Source organism: Crocodylus siamensis, chromosome 15, assembly GCF_052110815.1.
Source record: "Crocodylus siamensis isolate JL-2025a chromosome 15, ASM5211081v1, whole genome shotgun sequence".
Lineage (NCBI taxonomy): Eukaryota > Metazoa > Chordata > Crocodylia > Crocodylidae > Crocodylus > Crocodylus siamensis.
In genome coordinates this window covers 14,432,709-14,448,118 of record NC_143409.1, presented here as the reverse complement: position 1 = coordinate 14,448,118, position 15,410 = coordinate 14,432,709, and the positions used below count along the sequence as shown (strand labels likewise).

Sequence of the window (15,410 nt, the reverse complement as noted above, 5' to 3'; positions counted from 1 at the left end):
AGCTGCAGCTCCTGGCTTCAGCTCAGAGAGGCTCCTAGCTGGTCCCTGCCCCTGGGGTTTAACCCTTTATGCTCCACTGGCTTTTTCTGCACAACCAGGACAGGATGCAGTAAGGCTCCAATCCGCCCACTGTCCCTGGGTCGCCTGAACACGCCTCTGCCATTGTCCTTGTGGTCCAGAGAGCTGGAAGAAGAGGGTGTGCGGCCAAGAAGGGACGTCCCTGGCCTCCCCCTCACTCTGAGCTGCTCCTATTACTCCATATCCTCTCTTCCTGCTTTTTTTCCCCCTGATGCGGCTTGCCCCAGCAGGGAGGAAGTCCCAAGCAGGGGCAGCCTGGTCTGTCAGGGAAGGCACTGGTGCCACAGAGAGGCACTTGAAAAGTGCCCTCCTCCCTCCAGGCAGGTGGGTTTCCTACTCAGCACAGGCTGGCTGAGCTCTGAGCCTAGCACTGGGCGGCTGCCTCCAGGAAAGGAGAGAGCCCTCTGTCCCCTTAGCACATTCCAGGGTCCTCCGTGGACCTGGCCACACTGTCCAGGCATGCGGGGCACTGCGCAGCTTTTTCCTCTGCACTGAAACAATGGAGCGAGTGACTCGGTGTCGGGCCAAGGAGCACTGTGCCCTGCGAGAAGGGCTGCCAGGGCGCGCTTCCTACAGACAAGGGGAGACAGGGCAATGACTCACTGAAACAAAGGCGCTGAGCAAACAGCCAGGAGTGGGGCAGGGGCTTGCTTGGGCCACTGCCTTGTGCTGATATTTCAGGCAGCTGGGAGTGGGGGGACCCCTTCTCACTGCTCAGTAGGCAGGGAGGTGCAGATCCGGCTTCCCTGGCAGCTTTGGTCAAGCTAGAGCACTGGGTGGAGGGACCGCACCTCTCTGCAAGGCAGGGACAGTTTGGAGAGCTCCTCATGCAGTGTTTGGCCACCTAACGAGTGTCAGGAGCAGGTGTCATTATCCCAGGGCGGGCTGCCAAGAAGCAGCAACCGTAGCAACCTGGTGCCCAGGCGCCAGGGAGATCTAATCAGCTCCTCATTGTAGGCCTTGAACAAACTGATTAGCAGATAAAGTCAAGCAGATTGTTGGAGGATTAGCCAGCAGTGGCCAGGAGCCCCTCCAGCATGCTTGGCACAGGGCCTGCTAATGAGAAAGGAATTTGCTGAAGAGTTAACGAGTGCTTCCCTAAAACTGCACATGACCCACCTGGACAGCATGGGTCCCACTTCACACAGCTGCAAAGGAAATGTTGACTGGACAGGTCAAGGCAATGACCACTCTGCTCCCCTGAGCACGAGCTTGCATCAACCCAGTGGCTGCTCGGTGTTACCCAGCCAAGTGTGGTGCTGAGGCAGACGGCCTGTGGTTACAGCAGCTGATATAAACCGCACCAGCCTTAAAGGTTTGAGCACACTGCTCACTTTGTACAGCACACCTACTCTCAGGGCTCTGTAAGTACCCCCAGGGTCTGGGAGCAGATGGGTAAAAGCTGTTGTAGTCTAACTACCCCTCAAAGAGCCACCACCTTTGCTGACATGCTGGGCTAAAAGTGGTACGTCTTCCTTTTGACGTTAGGATCAAACCCATGACCCAAACACTGCAGCAAGCCTACCCCCACAGCAGGGCTGTTATAGACCAGGCATCTCTCTCTCTAATATAACAAATTTTCCTCTTTCTGGCCCCATGGTCCTTCCTTCTGCCCCCTGGCTAGAAAGCCACTTAATCCAATGTCAACAGAAGGAGATAAGAACCCAAGTCTCCATTTTCCACTGATATCCGGTCTCTGGCTTTCCCAGACAATGTTTCCCCTATCTATGTTTTATCAAGCCATCCTTACCCACCCCCCTCGAATGCGTGGGATGAAAGGTGTGTCTTTCCCTCTGTCCATGTGCACATTCATAATTGCTCAATGTAGGAAACACAAACCCAGTGATGAATTGATTGTGCAATGGAATGAGTAATGGGCAGCGTGCAATGGAGTAGAAAGGTGTGCTCAGCAGAGGGGGAGGCAATGGGAGAACCAGCAGTGAAAGCCCTTGCCATTGCAGCACCAGAGCTGAGCTGGAGCTAGCCAGGCATGTAAGTAGAGGCAGGCTATTATCCCTAACCAACGGGAATTCAATCCGAGCACTCTGCTTCCCATCCCATATTGTCCTTCACTCCTTTCCAGTAGCGGGGAGGGGCCCTCTGAGGCCAGAGACCTTCTGCTTTTGGACCCACTGGAAGTGAGTAACCAACCTGCGAGGTCCCAGTGCCTATAACTCTCTTCTCCTGGGCTTCCCCTTGGAGACGGGACACTGACTCCTTGCTGGGAAGCAGACAGGCAGATAAAGCCACTTCCAGGCACCGGAGAGCAGTTGGTTTTGTGCTTATCAGAGAGGTTGCTTGCGTCACACCAATCAAAGCGGATGGCACATAGGGAAACAAGATCATGTCTAACATGCCCCTTATATCTGCAAAGGGAGCACAGTGCAGATGGCAGCCCATTCTGTACTCAGGCCAGCCAGGATGCTGACAGACCCTTCACAAGCAATGCTACATTTCTCAGTGCAGGGTTAGGGAGCGTTTGTGTTCACTGCTAGATTTGTGCACTCAGTTTTAACAACCAGGGGGTTGTTTCTTTAGCACAGAAGAAGCCTGCCTGGCCATCAGCTCTAAGGCCCAGTCTGACCTGGGAAATGCCATCCTCCTCCCCAGCCCAGTGGTGTAATCTGTCCTGGGAAAGGATTCCTATCCCCTCAGCGTCAAGGCCCAAGCTGCCCCAGGAAAGGCTGCCTTCCAGGGCTGAGGCCTGACCCACGCTGGGAGAGGTTGCCCCCCGGGTCCCCACCAGCTCCACGGCCACCATCTGGTTCAGAGTCCCAGTCCACGCCAGAGAAGCCTGCCTGGCTGGGAAGAGCAGGCGGTTTATTTTTGAAAGAGTTGTTTTCTTTCCGGTTTGAATCAGTTCTGCTTGGAGGGCAGACTGGACCCGGGCCCCTGCGCTTCATGCAGGGGCAGCTCATTTCCTCCTGATAAAATAACAAATTCAAGATGTGTGGCTGTAGAGGCCTGGCCTGGAGAGGCTCGGTGGGTCAGAGGGGTCACTATGCACACAACTCTGTAATTCCTCTTCTTCTTCACACCGTGCAGATGGGTCAGCATCGGAGAGCTGTAAACAGGGGCTCTGGAATCGCGGGGTCTCAGGGAGACCGAGCAGGCAACCGGTATGGCCATTTTGTGCCCTCGCTGTGGCCAGAACACAAGGACTCTGAACACTGGTGTTACCGGGACCGAGACCAGCCTCTGAGGAGCATGCACATGAGTACATGTGTGTGGCCACAAGCAGCTGGCAAGACACATATTCCCTGGGGCTGGAAGTGATCCTGGTCTGGGATATAAGAGAAGAGAAACAATCTGACACCACAATGAGCCATATCCTTGCCACCATCAGCGTACTAACAGGATCCCTTTCCACATCCATTGCAATGAACAGAACAAATGACCCCCTCCGTCTTTCCACTCCCCACCAAACCTTCCCTCGCTTCTTGAGTTTGGTCCTTTCCCAGGCCTCCTGCCAACCATCCAAGCCATCAATCAATTAAGGGCCTCATGACTGGGCCTGGATGGACGTCACATGACTCCCTAAACTGGGCTTGTTGTGGGAACCACCTGGTGCCCGTCATCATGGTGCGCTCATGCCTCACTGGCACGTCCTGGTCAAGAAATGTAGGGCGTGTACTGTCTCAGCCCTCCTCTCCGGACCTCCTGGTTGCTGCTCTTGCTCCTGCCACGTTGTCCTTTCAGAGGTTTTTGTTTCTTCCCTTCTGGCCCTGGAGCTAAAGTTTTTTTTTCGCTGGGCATTGGCATTGGTTTGGCAAGATTAAGAGCCCTCACCCAGGCTGGGACTTTAAGGCAGATGCCATCAGGACTCCCCTGCACAGGCATGGAAGGGTTTGATGTTGCAGTGGGTTCCTCTGCTCAACATTTTGATCAACGCCCCATCCTTCCCCTCCTGGAGCCTTTCCAAGGGCTTTTACCCCTGGGTAGAAAGGAGGCTACTGCCCGTTTGAGCTCAGCCCCACACCACTGGCATAATGATAAGCTGTACACTGTGGCTAAAGATCAAAAGTCTGGACAGCTGACATGCTGCCAAGGCCATGCTTGGGACAGGGTATCATTACCTTGCTGAGAGTGGAGAGCCCTGGTCAGTCCATCAACCCTCCAGGGCTGGCCTTTCTTCTCTGGGCACTGGCTTCCACCTGGTCCTGCTGGGGGATGCTCCATAGAGCAGAGACCCCCTCCCAGGTCATCTCCTTCCCCCATGCATGAAGCAGCACCATGCAGAGAGCTCTTTGGAGCCCAGCAGAGCCCACAACCCTGTGGTGCAAGATTACACAGAGATCAAAATGGAAATTTGGCCCATGAAAATGACCTTCAATCTCCAATCTCCATCCCTCTGCCCTCGCTGCTCGGCTCCCAGGCACAGCTTTGGAGAAAGGAATGTGTTCCCCTTTAAGAGGCTGGCCCTGGAGGAGGGAAGCTTGTCCCGCTGCTGTTTCCTCTCAGCCCATGCCAGAGCCCTAACACATTTCACGGGAGCCCTCCAGCCTTGCATGCTCAGTCCGGAGCAGGGGACCTGGGCTCACGCTCCCCAGACGCTCACTGGCTCCCAAGCGTAAGTAGGGGGTGAATGAAGAGCCCAGGGCTTCTCTGTGCTGGGGACAGGCTGGGAGGCAGAAATCCTGCTCTCTGCGCCCCTCTTCAGTGGGGCTGAGTCTGAATCAGTTGCTGGGAACAGGGAACATTTGAAAGGGCTGGGACTGCAGGGCAAGGTTTCTAGGAAACGTAGCGTGGGGCTGGATGGACCTTAGGAGCTGCACGGGTTCAGCCATGTCCAGAGGTGGGACGTGGGCGCATGAGTCCGGGGCTGGAGGTCCTGCTGAGCCAGGACAGGCGGCTGGGGTGTGAGAGCATGGGGCTCGCAAAGTCATCCATGGTCTCAGCGTGATTCTCAGTGTGCCCCAAATCCTGCCTGGAGGGTGAGGGGCCAGAGGGTGAGTGCCTGGCCCTGCGGTGGGGTTTCTGCTCCTAGGGCAGCTGGAGTCCCCAGTGATTTGAACAGCGGCTCTTGAGGATGCTGGATCCCAGTTGGGCTCCAGAGCAAAGCAGTCACTACTGATGGAAAGACAAATAGAAGAAGGAGGCGGCACAGGCAGAGGGGGCAAGGGCTGGCTTTGGAGGGGCTACACATGAGAACGAGATATGTGGAGCCCATGCGTCCAGTGTAGGACCAGGACTGGCAGCTAGGGAGGCGCAGGTTGGCATGTGGGTGGGGATGTGCCGTGGTGTGGCTCTGAAAAGCCTCAGGCTGTGCTTGGTCGGAAGGAGCTCAGGTTGGATGGCTCCCTGCCTGGGCTGGCTTCACATGGGTGGAAATTGCAGTGGGAGTTTGGAGGACTGCAGGACCCCAGTGCCCTGCTCAGCACCAGCACCGTGTCTTGAGGCTCCCAAAGCCCTGTACGAACATCAGTGAGGAAGCCTGGTTGCCTCTTTGGGGGCAAGCTGGACCCTCCTGCCAGGCTGTGCAGAAGGGGAAGTGGAGGTAACACAATAAGATGTTGGCAGTAGGAGCCTAGCCTCCCGGTCCCCAGTGTTAGCCATGAGCCTCCTGGAGCAGAAGTGCCTGCAAGCTGCATCTCTTATAACAGGACTAGAAATTTTCCTGCCAGGGCCTCAGGGCATTGTGGAGGCTGCTGCGTGTGGAGCCATCCCTGTGCGTCTCTGGCATGCATCACTCTGAAGGGAGCTGCATGCCTGCAGGTTGCTGGTCTCTGCAGGCCCCCTGCTCTCACTTCCCCCCAGTCCCCGGCAGTTTCAAAGGGCTTGTAAACCCTGCCTAAAAGGGGAGGGGGGGGCACAGATGTCAAATTCCTTCCTAATTGAGGGGCAGTCCGGAGACCTGGTGGGTGCTGGCCCCCTCTGCCGGCTGTAGTGGACCTTGCAGCCACCCAAATCCCTCAGGGAGCTGCACTGGGAGCTGACTTCAGTAGATTCAGTTTTTGGTGGGATCAGAAGCCCTCGTTTTCCCATTCCCCCACATACGAAAGCATCTGTGTTCCCTTCCTTCCTCCATCCTGTGACCCTATCCCCCCCCATGCCAGCAGCTCTCTGTGACCCCGTACTCCTCGTGTCAAGGTCACCCAGCCCTGTGCCAGTTTCTGTCTTCCTTGTAACTTTGCTCACCGCTCTTGTTCATATTTCTTTTTCTTCCAGATGTAAGCAATTTAAACTTGTGCTGAGAGGGTGGCCGGGGATGTCATTAGCCTGGAGCGCATTAGTAGCAGTCATTGTCCGGTTCTTTGATCTATAGTGATTTTTAACCTTTTTGAATTTGTGGAGCCCTAAACATTTTCGGAGGGAGGTGTGGACCCCTCCGAAGTGTAAGTGTGGGTACTCACATACTTTTAATTGATCACAGTCATCTTTTGTGAACCCTTTAGACATAGTCTGCGGACCCTCAGGGGTCTGTGGACCACAGGTTGACAACCACTGCTATAGGCAGTTGCAGAAATGGTGACCAGAGGCTCCCTGGGTGCTCCTTCACCCCTTCTCATTTTCCAAGTATCACCAAAATGGCTAACGTTCAGCTTGCCTGGGCCTAGAAGATTTCCTGAAGCTCTGCAGCGTTCAGTAATTATTGCAATTGCTCCAGGCTGAGAAATGCTGTCCCATATGCGTGTATGATAATGGGAGAAGCTGCCTGAAGTGAACCTGGATTCCTTGAAATGTTGTTTTTTTCATCCTGCTCTCAGGTGCTTTTCTGGGAAAGCTTAGCCATTGTGAGCAAGGGAGTTCAGGCATTGAGAAGCACAGTGGCTGGTAGTACTGCTTCTGTGATTCTCCTGTCGACAGGGAGTAGAGTCCTAGGAAGGTCCCAGGTGAAGGTGACAGCTAGCCTGGCTCACAGGTTTCATTTGTTTCTTGTACTTTTGGAGAAGTTACAATCCAAGCTGATATCTAGCCAACTAGCAGTGGTATACTGCAGAAGGATGATTAAGGAAGGGATAAAAGCCCTGGTCAGTGGTAGCGCCTTCTACAACCTGCCCCCATCCCTTACTCCCCCTGCCAGGGACTCTGTTCCCTTCATACCAGGGTGCCTTCATTTTCCCATTCCTCCTGCATGCAAAGACCTCTGTGTGCTCCTCCTTCCCCCAAGATATGGTGCTCTGCAGCATGACATTAGGAGCTGTGGCAGCGAGATGTCTCAACTATATAAGACCTAGCCTCTTCCAGCAGGGTAGGTGTTAATGCAGAGACATTTTCAAATGGTGGCTTCCTTTTGAACACATGGTGCTGGTGCAGTGTCATGTGTGAGTGCAGACAGTTCACCTGCCCAGATCCCATCTGGGAAGGCAAACTGAACACACATGGCCTTCACTTCACACATGTACATTCTACTGTGTGTGTACATAAATACCCCAGAACCGCACTGGAAAGTAACCCGCTGGTGCCAGGCCACGTGTGCTGTGGGGCCACTACCCCTGGCCCATTGAATTGCTCAACATCACACGTCATTTCATAGCCCCCCTGGAGAAGCTTTCCTGGCTGAGCTGAATGGTGACGCCTCTGCAGTTGCTTTCCTTGGCAATCCTGTTGTTTCTGGGTTGAGAGTGGGGCAGAAGAGGGCACGATTCTGTCTCAGGTTGGGAGGGACCTCACATGATGCAAGACCCAGGATGATGTAGCTGTTCACCCAGCCTACTAAGAAGTGCCTGGATAGGGGCCGAGGTACAGGATGTTCCTTTTCCCCTGGCCTCCCCTAGTAACTGTGGTGTCAGGCAGCCTAGGCAGAGCAAGGGAACAGCCAGACTTCACCATGGGGCCTGGAATGAGCTGGCAGGGACAGCTGCTCAATGGAGAGAGCCCTTCTGCCTTAACGCAGCTGATTTGTTCTCTTGGACAGGCAGGCACTCCTCACCTTGGCCCTCTTGTGAGCAATGCTGCTGCTGTCCCTGGTTGTGATGCTGCTGCAGCTTGGCAGGGGCTCCTGCACACTCCCCTTCTACAACGGCTTCTACTACGACCACGTCATGAACGACAAGGCCAATGGCAATGGCAATGGAAATGGCAATGGTAATGGAGAAGGTGTTCATCCTGGGGGAGGGGCAGGGCTGTACCATGCTCTGCTGCCAGCCATTAGGATCAGAGGGCCTGAGGAGGATACGTCTTGGACTCGTGGATGGGAAATGTTGGCAGTGGTGGTGAAGTCAGTCTGGCCTCTTCCCCCTTTGCCCTCTCCCAGTTCCAGTGTGGGCTTGAAAGAACTGCATGCTGCCAACAGGAGTTGGGTGAGGAGGCTTGGGGGGCTAATGAGGTGGCAGCTGAGAGTACTGAGGGCTGAGGATGTGAGTGAAGGGTCTTTGCAAGCTGCGTGTGGGTGAGTAGTTCATAGGAGAGGAGGCAAACACCAGGCAGGCTGCATCTCTTGCTCTGCACATCCATCCTTGACCCGCTGACTTTTTCCATCCCATGAGGCCCCCTCCTCTGGGTGGAACGCAGCGAAGTTACCTGCAACTCACTCCCTTCCTGCTCAGACTGTCCCTCCCAATCCTCCCACTTATTCCCCAGGGTTTTGTCTCACCCTCTTGATAGTCCAATTGCTAAGACATACCTACAGCCTGGGGAACTCCCTTCTAGTCAGCACAGAGGCAGGAAAGGATCTTGGAGTCATTATTGATTCCAAGATGAACATGGGCTGCCAATGTGGGGACATGGTCAGGAAGGCCTACAGCACCTTGTCGTGCATCCACAAATGCATCACGAGCAGGTCCAAGGAGGTGATCCTCCCCCTCTATGTGACACTAGTCGGGCCACAGCCGGAGTACTGCGTCCAGGTCTGGGCGCCGCACTTCAAGAGGGGTGTGGGCAACATGGAGAGGGTGCAGAGGAGGCCACTCACATGACCGGGGGCAGCAGGGCAGGCCCTACGAGGAGAGGCTCCGGGACCCCTGAGCCTGTTCAGCCTCCACAAGAGAAGGCTGACAGGGGACCTGGTGGCTGTCTATAAACTGGCCAAGGGAGACCAGCAGGCAATGGGAGAGTCCCTGCTCCCCCAAACACTACTAGGAGTTACAAGGAATAATGGCCATAAGCTGACTGAGAGTAGATTCAGGTTGGGCATCAGGAGGGGCTACTTCACAGTCAGGGCGGCTAGGAGCTGGAACCAACTTCCAAGGGAGGTGGTGCTTGCCCCTACCCTGGGGGTCTTCAGAAGGAGGCTAGACAATCACCAGCATCCTTTCCTGCCCATGGCAGGGGGTCAGACTTGATGATCTGCTTAGGTCCCTTCCGACCCTACCAACCATGAAACTATGAAACTATGCCTTCCTGGCCCCTACAGCCTAATAGGGGTGCATGTTAGGAAGGACTTCCTAACTTCAGCCCAAACTGCCTTCACTTTCTCCCCTTCCCAGACTCATTCTGCTGCTTGTTCCAGTTTAAACTCTTCCCCTCCCAGGGTGTCTATGTCTGCAAACTGGTTCAGCTGTGCCCCCCTGCTGGTAGACACCGTGCACAGACCATGCACAGACCATCTTACTACACGGACCCTGCCCTATCCTAGCTTGTGGGTATCCCTGATCCCCTTCTAAAGCCACCAGTGCCCCTTGCCTTTGTTCCCTCTTTGTGCCAGTGTCTCACAGGGACACTGAGCATGAGGAGGAGGAAGTGAATGAAGGGGAGAGGGAGATAAGCAGCGGGGGAGTTCGGTAGGAGGGGGCAAGGGAAGATATGCTCAGTCCAGATTTCTGCCGTGCTGTTCACAAGAGCTACCTGGCTCAGAACCAGTTCCTCCATCCGCTCCTCCCTGATCCTGGGGCCTCTGTCCCCAGACCTAGCTCTTTCCCCTTTCCCTTTTGTTGCTGGTCTGTGCTAGTCTTCCTTTCTATACAGTATCCGTGCATCCAGCCCCTCTCCCCCAGAGCCCATACAGATGCCCTGAGCCAGGGGGCCAAGATACCTGGCCGCTGACACCTGTCTGAACCCCTGCTTACCCATCTCCCCTCCCACCTATCAGTTCAGTTCAACGGTGCGAAGCTGGTGGTGGAAACCCCGGACACTCCCATCTTCACCTTGCGTGGTGCCAATGTCACTCTGCCCTGCCACTACCGTTATGAGACCAAGCTGGAGACGCCACGCAGGATCCGCGTCAAGTGGTCCAAGCTGCGGGATGACAACACCAAGGACTACGACGTGCTGGTGGCTGTCGGCATGAAGCACCGCAGCTTCGGTGATTTCAAGGGTCGTGCTTACCTACGGCAGGAAGGCAAACAGGAAGTGTCCCTGGTCGTTAATGACCTGCGCCTGCAGGACTATGGCAAGTACCGCTGTGAGGTCATCGATGGGCTGGAGGATGAGAGCAGCATCGTGGAGCTGGAGCTGCGAGGTGAGTGAGCTGCCGCTGCAGCAAGGCAGGGACCGAGGGAAGGGACAACAGGCCTGGGGGTGCACCCACCTGAGTGTTGGTCACTGGGGACATGAACAGGCACCCAAGAAGGTGCCTGCTTCAAAGCCTCTGGTGGGACCAGCAGGTGTATCAGGGCCCTATGAGACAGCTCCCCCATGCTCAAGCCAACACCTTGGCAGCTCAGGAAGGAGCTCCCCTTCCTGGCTGGCCTCACGCTATGGAAATCAGGGTAAAGGAAGGAGCTCCTTCCTCCAAAAGTGCCCCCAGGACCTTGCATTGTGGCATCAGCTCCCCAGTACAATCTCCCTGCAGTGCAAGTGCAAGTTGCTGTCACCTCTCCGTAGCGTGCCCTGGAGTTATTGCTGGTTAGACCTCCACAGGGACCTGGGGCTGGGAGAATGGGAAGTGGGGGTGGCTGCTTCTTTGTGCAGCACTCCTCACCCAGCAGGGCCAGTCTTGTAACACAGGTACACACAGCACCGTGTCATGCTATGGCAGCGCCCCCTCGGTTTAGGACAATGCAGCTGTATGGTGACAGACACTGGTCCCCCACGCCAGCGCTGAACGGCATGCTACCTCCCTCCAGTGGTGACTGAGCCACATAGCAATGCTGAGTCTGCCAGCTTTCCCGACTATGTCAGTTTGTCAAATATGAACTACTGCTGCCCAGCTTGGATTGCCATGGCTGTGCCGGGACAGACTGGCACACGACTGCAGCCTGCTTTGGAAGGTGGCTTCTCCTGCCCTTGCAAGGAGAGGCCGCGAGAGGCGGCATGACTGCATCCTGCCTATCTTCTGGGTGTGCATTTGGGGAGCCCAGCGTGCAGTGTACGAGGGATTGGTGCTGAAGAAGGGGACTAGGAGCAGCATAAAACAGCTTGCAGCACTGTGGCTCATATAGAAATTCCCTCTCCTTGCAGAAGTTCACCTTCAGACCCACCCTAGTCCCCATCCAGGCCTCAGACTTGCTCCTCTGCAGACAGCACGGATTGCAACATTCAGTCTTATGCAGTCCCTCGTCCCAGCTGCACACCTGCCTGGCTCCAGGGTGACCCACCCCTTACCTGTAGCACAGGGGCTTGGCACCAGCCGCCTTCCACCTTCCAGAGCCAAGCAGCCTTTGAGCACCAGCTTTTGGAAGGGCACCGAATGCCCGTGCCCCGCAAGAGCACGTGCTCATGCCTCCGTCTGGCCACCAGATGTCACCAGCAGCTCACCATTTTCCTTGATGGATAATGCCTGCCCTGTTCATTCCCCCTTTGGGCCGGCTATTTGCTTGCAGTATTACAGGATTTCCCCTGAGTTCAGCTGGACCCCTGAGCCTGTATTTGGAAGGCTTTTCTTTCCCTTCCAGTCCCAGGGGGGAAGCCCAAGAGATGCCACCTGGGCATCTGGCAGCACGCAGGGTTACCCTAAGTTCACCCTGGTGAGGTTGGGAGCATGAGCTAGGGAGGGGGTGGGGATGCTGCTGCAGGTAACCCCCGGTGCCCCATTAGTGGTGCTATTGAGGGAACTTTCCCATGTACCCCAGAGAGCGCAGGTTAGGTCAGTGAGGTGGCCAGAGGGTCCTTGAAATCCCACAGTGACTCGACCAGCCTAGACACCTCACCTTTCTTTCCCTCCTCCTCCCCAGGGATAGTTTTTCCATACCAGCCTCCCCACGGGCGCTACAAACTCAACTTCCATGAAGCCAAGAAGGTTTGTGAGGAGCAGGATGCTGTTATCGCATCCTTTGAGCAGCTCTTCAAGTCCTGGGAGGAGGGGCTGGACTGGTGCAATGCTGGCTGGCTGCAGGATGGGACTGTGCAGTACCCCATCACCCTGCCCCGCGAGCCCTGCGGCGGCCGGACCTTGGCTCCTGGCCTTCGGAGCTATGGCATGCGCCACAAGACCCTGCACCGCTTTGATGTTTTCTGCTTCTCCTCTGCACCCAAAGGTGAGTCTGGAAGATACTTCACTTGCGGGGCTGGGTTTGTTCAGTCAGAGCAGAGGCCACCCCGGAGAGCCCAGTGTTGCAGGGAGTGGGATGGGTGACTCAGTTGGCAGCACTCTTTTCCCAGGGACAGTGCTGAATCCAAACCTTGGCTGTTCTCAGCCAGCTGAAATGGCAAACCTAGAGCTCTGGTTATCATGGACCCAAGGGCTGGGATGCTGACCCTGCCAGGTTTGGACCTCAGGCAATTCCAGTCACCTTCCTAAATGCTCAGGGCCATTGTAGTCCAGGGCTGGAGTAGATGACCCTAGTAGTGTGGGCTTTTCTGCTACGATTCGAGCTTGAAGTAGGATGCTCCTTCCTATCCCAGACTGAATATTATACAGTGATGTTTTGTGCTGGTAAACCCCAGCTCTGCTCCATCCATGGTATAGCAGCTGCCTTTTGGGGCTCAGGCAAACACTTGCTACATTTAGTTTTCAGGTGGCAGTGAAATGAAAGGCGAGAGTAAACAGTGAGATTGAAACAGCCCAATAGGTAACACAGCACCAGACTGGGTGGGCATCAGGGGAACCAGTTGAGTCTCAGAGAGTGATGAAATGGGACCCAGTTCTTCATTTTGCTGGCAGAAAATGGCCATAGACTGGGAAGTGGCCACAAGAAAATCCCTTATGCTTGCAGAGTTTCCTGACAAAGATGGTACTGCCAGGCTGGTGGCCTAAAATCCCCTTTGTTAGAATATAGGACCCCTAAGCCCATGGCAAGCAGAGGTCAGGTGCAGGGAGAGTGGGGCTGGTTGAGCTCTGGAGATCCCTTCCAGTCCTACTTTCCTACGATTTCTTAGATCTCTGCCATAGGCAGGCAGAGATGGGACAAGCTCCCCACTGCCAAGTATCTGCTGCAGGACCACGGGATTTGTGTGTGGAGGGGGACCATGCTGGGTGTTGTTCTACCCCCCAGTGATCCTGCCTCCCCTTCCCCACAGGGAAGGTTTACTACCTGACTCACCCAGCCAAGCTAACCTTGGAAGAGGCCAAGCAGGCCTGCCAGGACGACGGCGCCGAAATTGCCAAAGTGGGTCAGCTCTATGTCGCGTGGAAGCTCTTTAACCTGGATCACTGTGAAAGTGGCTGGCTGGCAGATGGCAGCATCCGCTACCCCATCGCCTTCCCTCGGTCCAACTGTGGCCCTCTAGAGCCGGGCATCCGGAGCCTCGGCTTCCCCAAGAAGGGAAAGTTTGGGGTCTTCTGCTACAAGCTGAGTTAAGGAAAGGGGAGGGGCTCCTTTTTTTGCCAGTGGACACTTCCCTGCCTGGTGCTGCCTGGATTGCATTATTTAAAGGGGCTCAGCTCCCTGGGTGGTGGTGGGGGCTTTCCAAGTTTCCCTTTTCATTTTTACACTATCAGAATTCAGCAGCTCCCTGAGCCGTGGCCTCTCGCTGACCTAGCGCCACCTCTGCACTTCTCCCTTGGCGGGGAATGGTGCTCCCACTCTCCATCACACCTGCTAGGAGAGGCACCCTAAGATGGTATCTCTCATGGGGGGGGGTTGTTGTCTGAACCTGCTGGTTCAGTCCCTTGGAGTGGGTCAAGGGGGTGCTGCTGGGTGCCAAGTGACAGGTTCACACACAGGATCAGAACAATTCCCCACTTGTAGAGGCCAATGCCCAACAAAAATACCCTCCTCCAGCTGCAGTTTCACAGGCACCAAGAGGGACCAGAAATCTTTAACGCACAGACTGCTCTGCTGTCCCATCCCAGCCACCCTCCACCCTGGAGGGCGTCAGGCTGACTGCAGATGGAGTGCAAACCAAGATCTCCCCTGTCTACCCCACCCGCCCCACTTCTCAGGGTGAGCAAGCGATCATTCAAGACACTTGTTGACTTGCATCTCACCAAAGTCCTGGCCCACCTCCTCGGGCGTGGAGGCCCCTTCCCACAAATCAGAGATGTTAGGTATAACTCTGGGTCTCTGGGCTTAGAGACTAGGGATTCCCTCCTTTTTCTTTTCCTCCTCCAGTCCCTTTTTTTCCTCCCTTACCCTCCTCTTGGGATCTGGACACGCTTAGACTTCTTCAGGCCACATTATGAGGGGAGACATTTCAAAGAGGATTGCGTGCATGCTGGATGCCGTGGTCTCTGGTGGCCGTGCCTGGTTCTCCATGTGTCCCCTCTCCCAGACTCCACTTGAATTCTTGTTTGTGAATGTTTTGTTATGAAAACGATGTATTTTCTTGACCCTCTTCTAATAAAGCATTGAAGAAAGCCCTAGACATGTGCAGCTTCGTCTCTGTTCCCAGCCATAGGGCTGGTCCTACAGTGCTCACCGGCATAGCTGCAACACCAGGGAGAAGAGTTTAAAGGAGAAATGTCTGAGGGTTCTTGGCTTAAAGCTAGGACGTGGGTTACCGGAGGGCACTGGAGAGGAGAATGGAGGTGGAGGAGAAGCGGGGGTTTTAAAGCCCAGGACTGATGACCCTTTCCATCGGCCGAGGTGGAGGAAGCTGGAAGGCTCAGCTCCTAACTGCACCACCTGTCCAAACCCCATAACTGTGGAGGAAGGACACCCAGCCCCTCACCTCCGTGCATGTTTTTTGAATACCACAAGTGTTTTTTGAAACAGAAACAACTAGTTCAGTTTTGGTGCCTCACCCAACCTCTGAACCTTAAAAGGGACTTTTTCAAAGCTCTTAAAACACTATTTATCTCAGTGCCTTTATGTACCCCACAAAACCTCTTTGTTGTCTTTGTCTCTTATGCACCACATCAAACAGCTGATTCCAGCTGCAAGCTCCCAAACCTCTTCATACCCCTGAAACAGGTTATGACAGCATCACAGGGCTGAGCTTGTCCCTCCCTATGTGCAGGCTCATTGATTGTTTCTCTAACTAGGCTTAATTAATCCCTTGTCCTTAGCATAAGACACTTAGGAAATGTGGCGTGCTATTGCTGCCTAGGACCTGTGGAGTCCTCTTCAAGTGGGTGTGGGTGAAAGTCTTAATGACAGGAACTGCATACAGCTGGGAAGGTCTCAGGTGCT

The 15,410-nt window shown here is 55.0% G+C and overlaps 1 protein-coding gene across 2 annotated transcripts; it reads left to right on the top strand.

The window, feature by feature from the left end:
- Positions 1-4,509: 4,509 nt before the first annotated feature.
- On the top strand, positions 4,510-14,641 carry HAPLN3 (hyaluronan and proteoglycan link protein 3). Of its 2 annotated transcripts, none has more exons than XM_090028788.1 (5): positions 4,510-4,648; positions 7,937-8,106; positions 10,049-10,417; positions 12,072-12,374; positions 13,357-14,641. In XM_090028788.1, exons 2-5 carry the CDS (start codon positions 7,971-7,973, stop codon positions 13,635-13,637), a joined length of 1,089 nt encoding a protein of 362 aa, XP_089884914.1. In that variant the 5' UTR covers positions 4,510-4,648; positions 7,937-7,970; the 3' UTR covers positions 13,638-14,641. The 2 variants fall into 2 exon arrangements, with proteins under 2 accessions (XP_089884914.1, XP_089884915.1); XM_090028789.1 differs by having other exon boundaries at positions 4,516-4,648; positions 7,941-8,106.
- Positions 14,642-15,410: the final 769 nt, after the last annotated feature.

What these genes read in the sequence shown, in the direction of transcription:
- HAPLN3 (XM_090028788.1), top strand. Translation starts at nt 7,971, where the DNA reads ATGCTGCTGCTGTCCCTGGTTGTGATGCTGCTGCAGCTTGGCAGGGGC. An exon ending in CGTGGAGCTGGAGCTGCGAG is followed by an intron (nt 10,418 to 12,071) that starts GTGAGTGAGCTG and finishes CCTCCTCCCCAG; the next exon opens with GGATAGTTTTTCCATACCAG. An exon ending in CTTCTCCTCTGCACCCAAAG is followed by an intron (nt 12,375 to 13,356) that starts GTGAGTCTGGAA and finishes CCTTCCCCACAG; the next exon opens with GGAAGGTTTACTACCTGACT.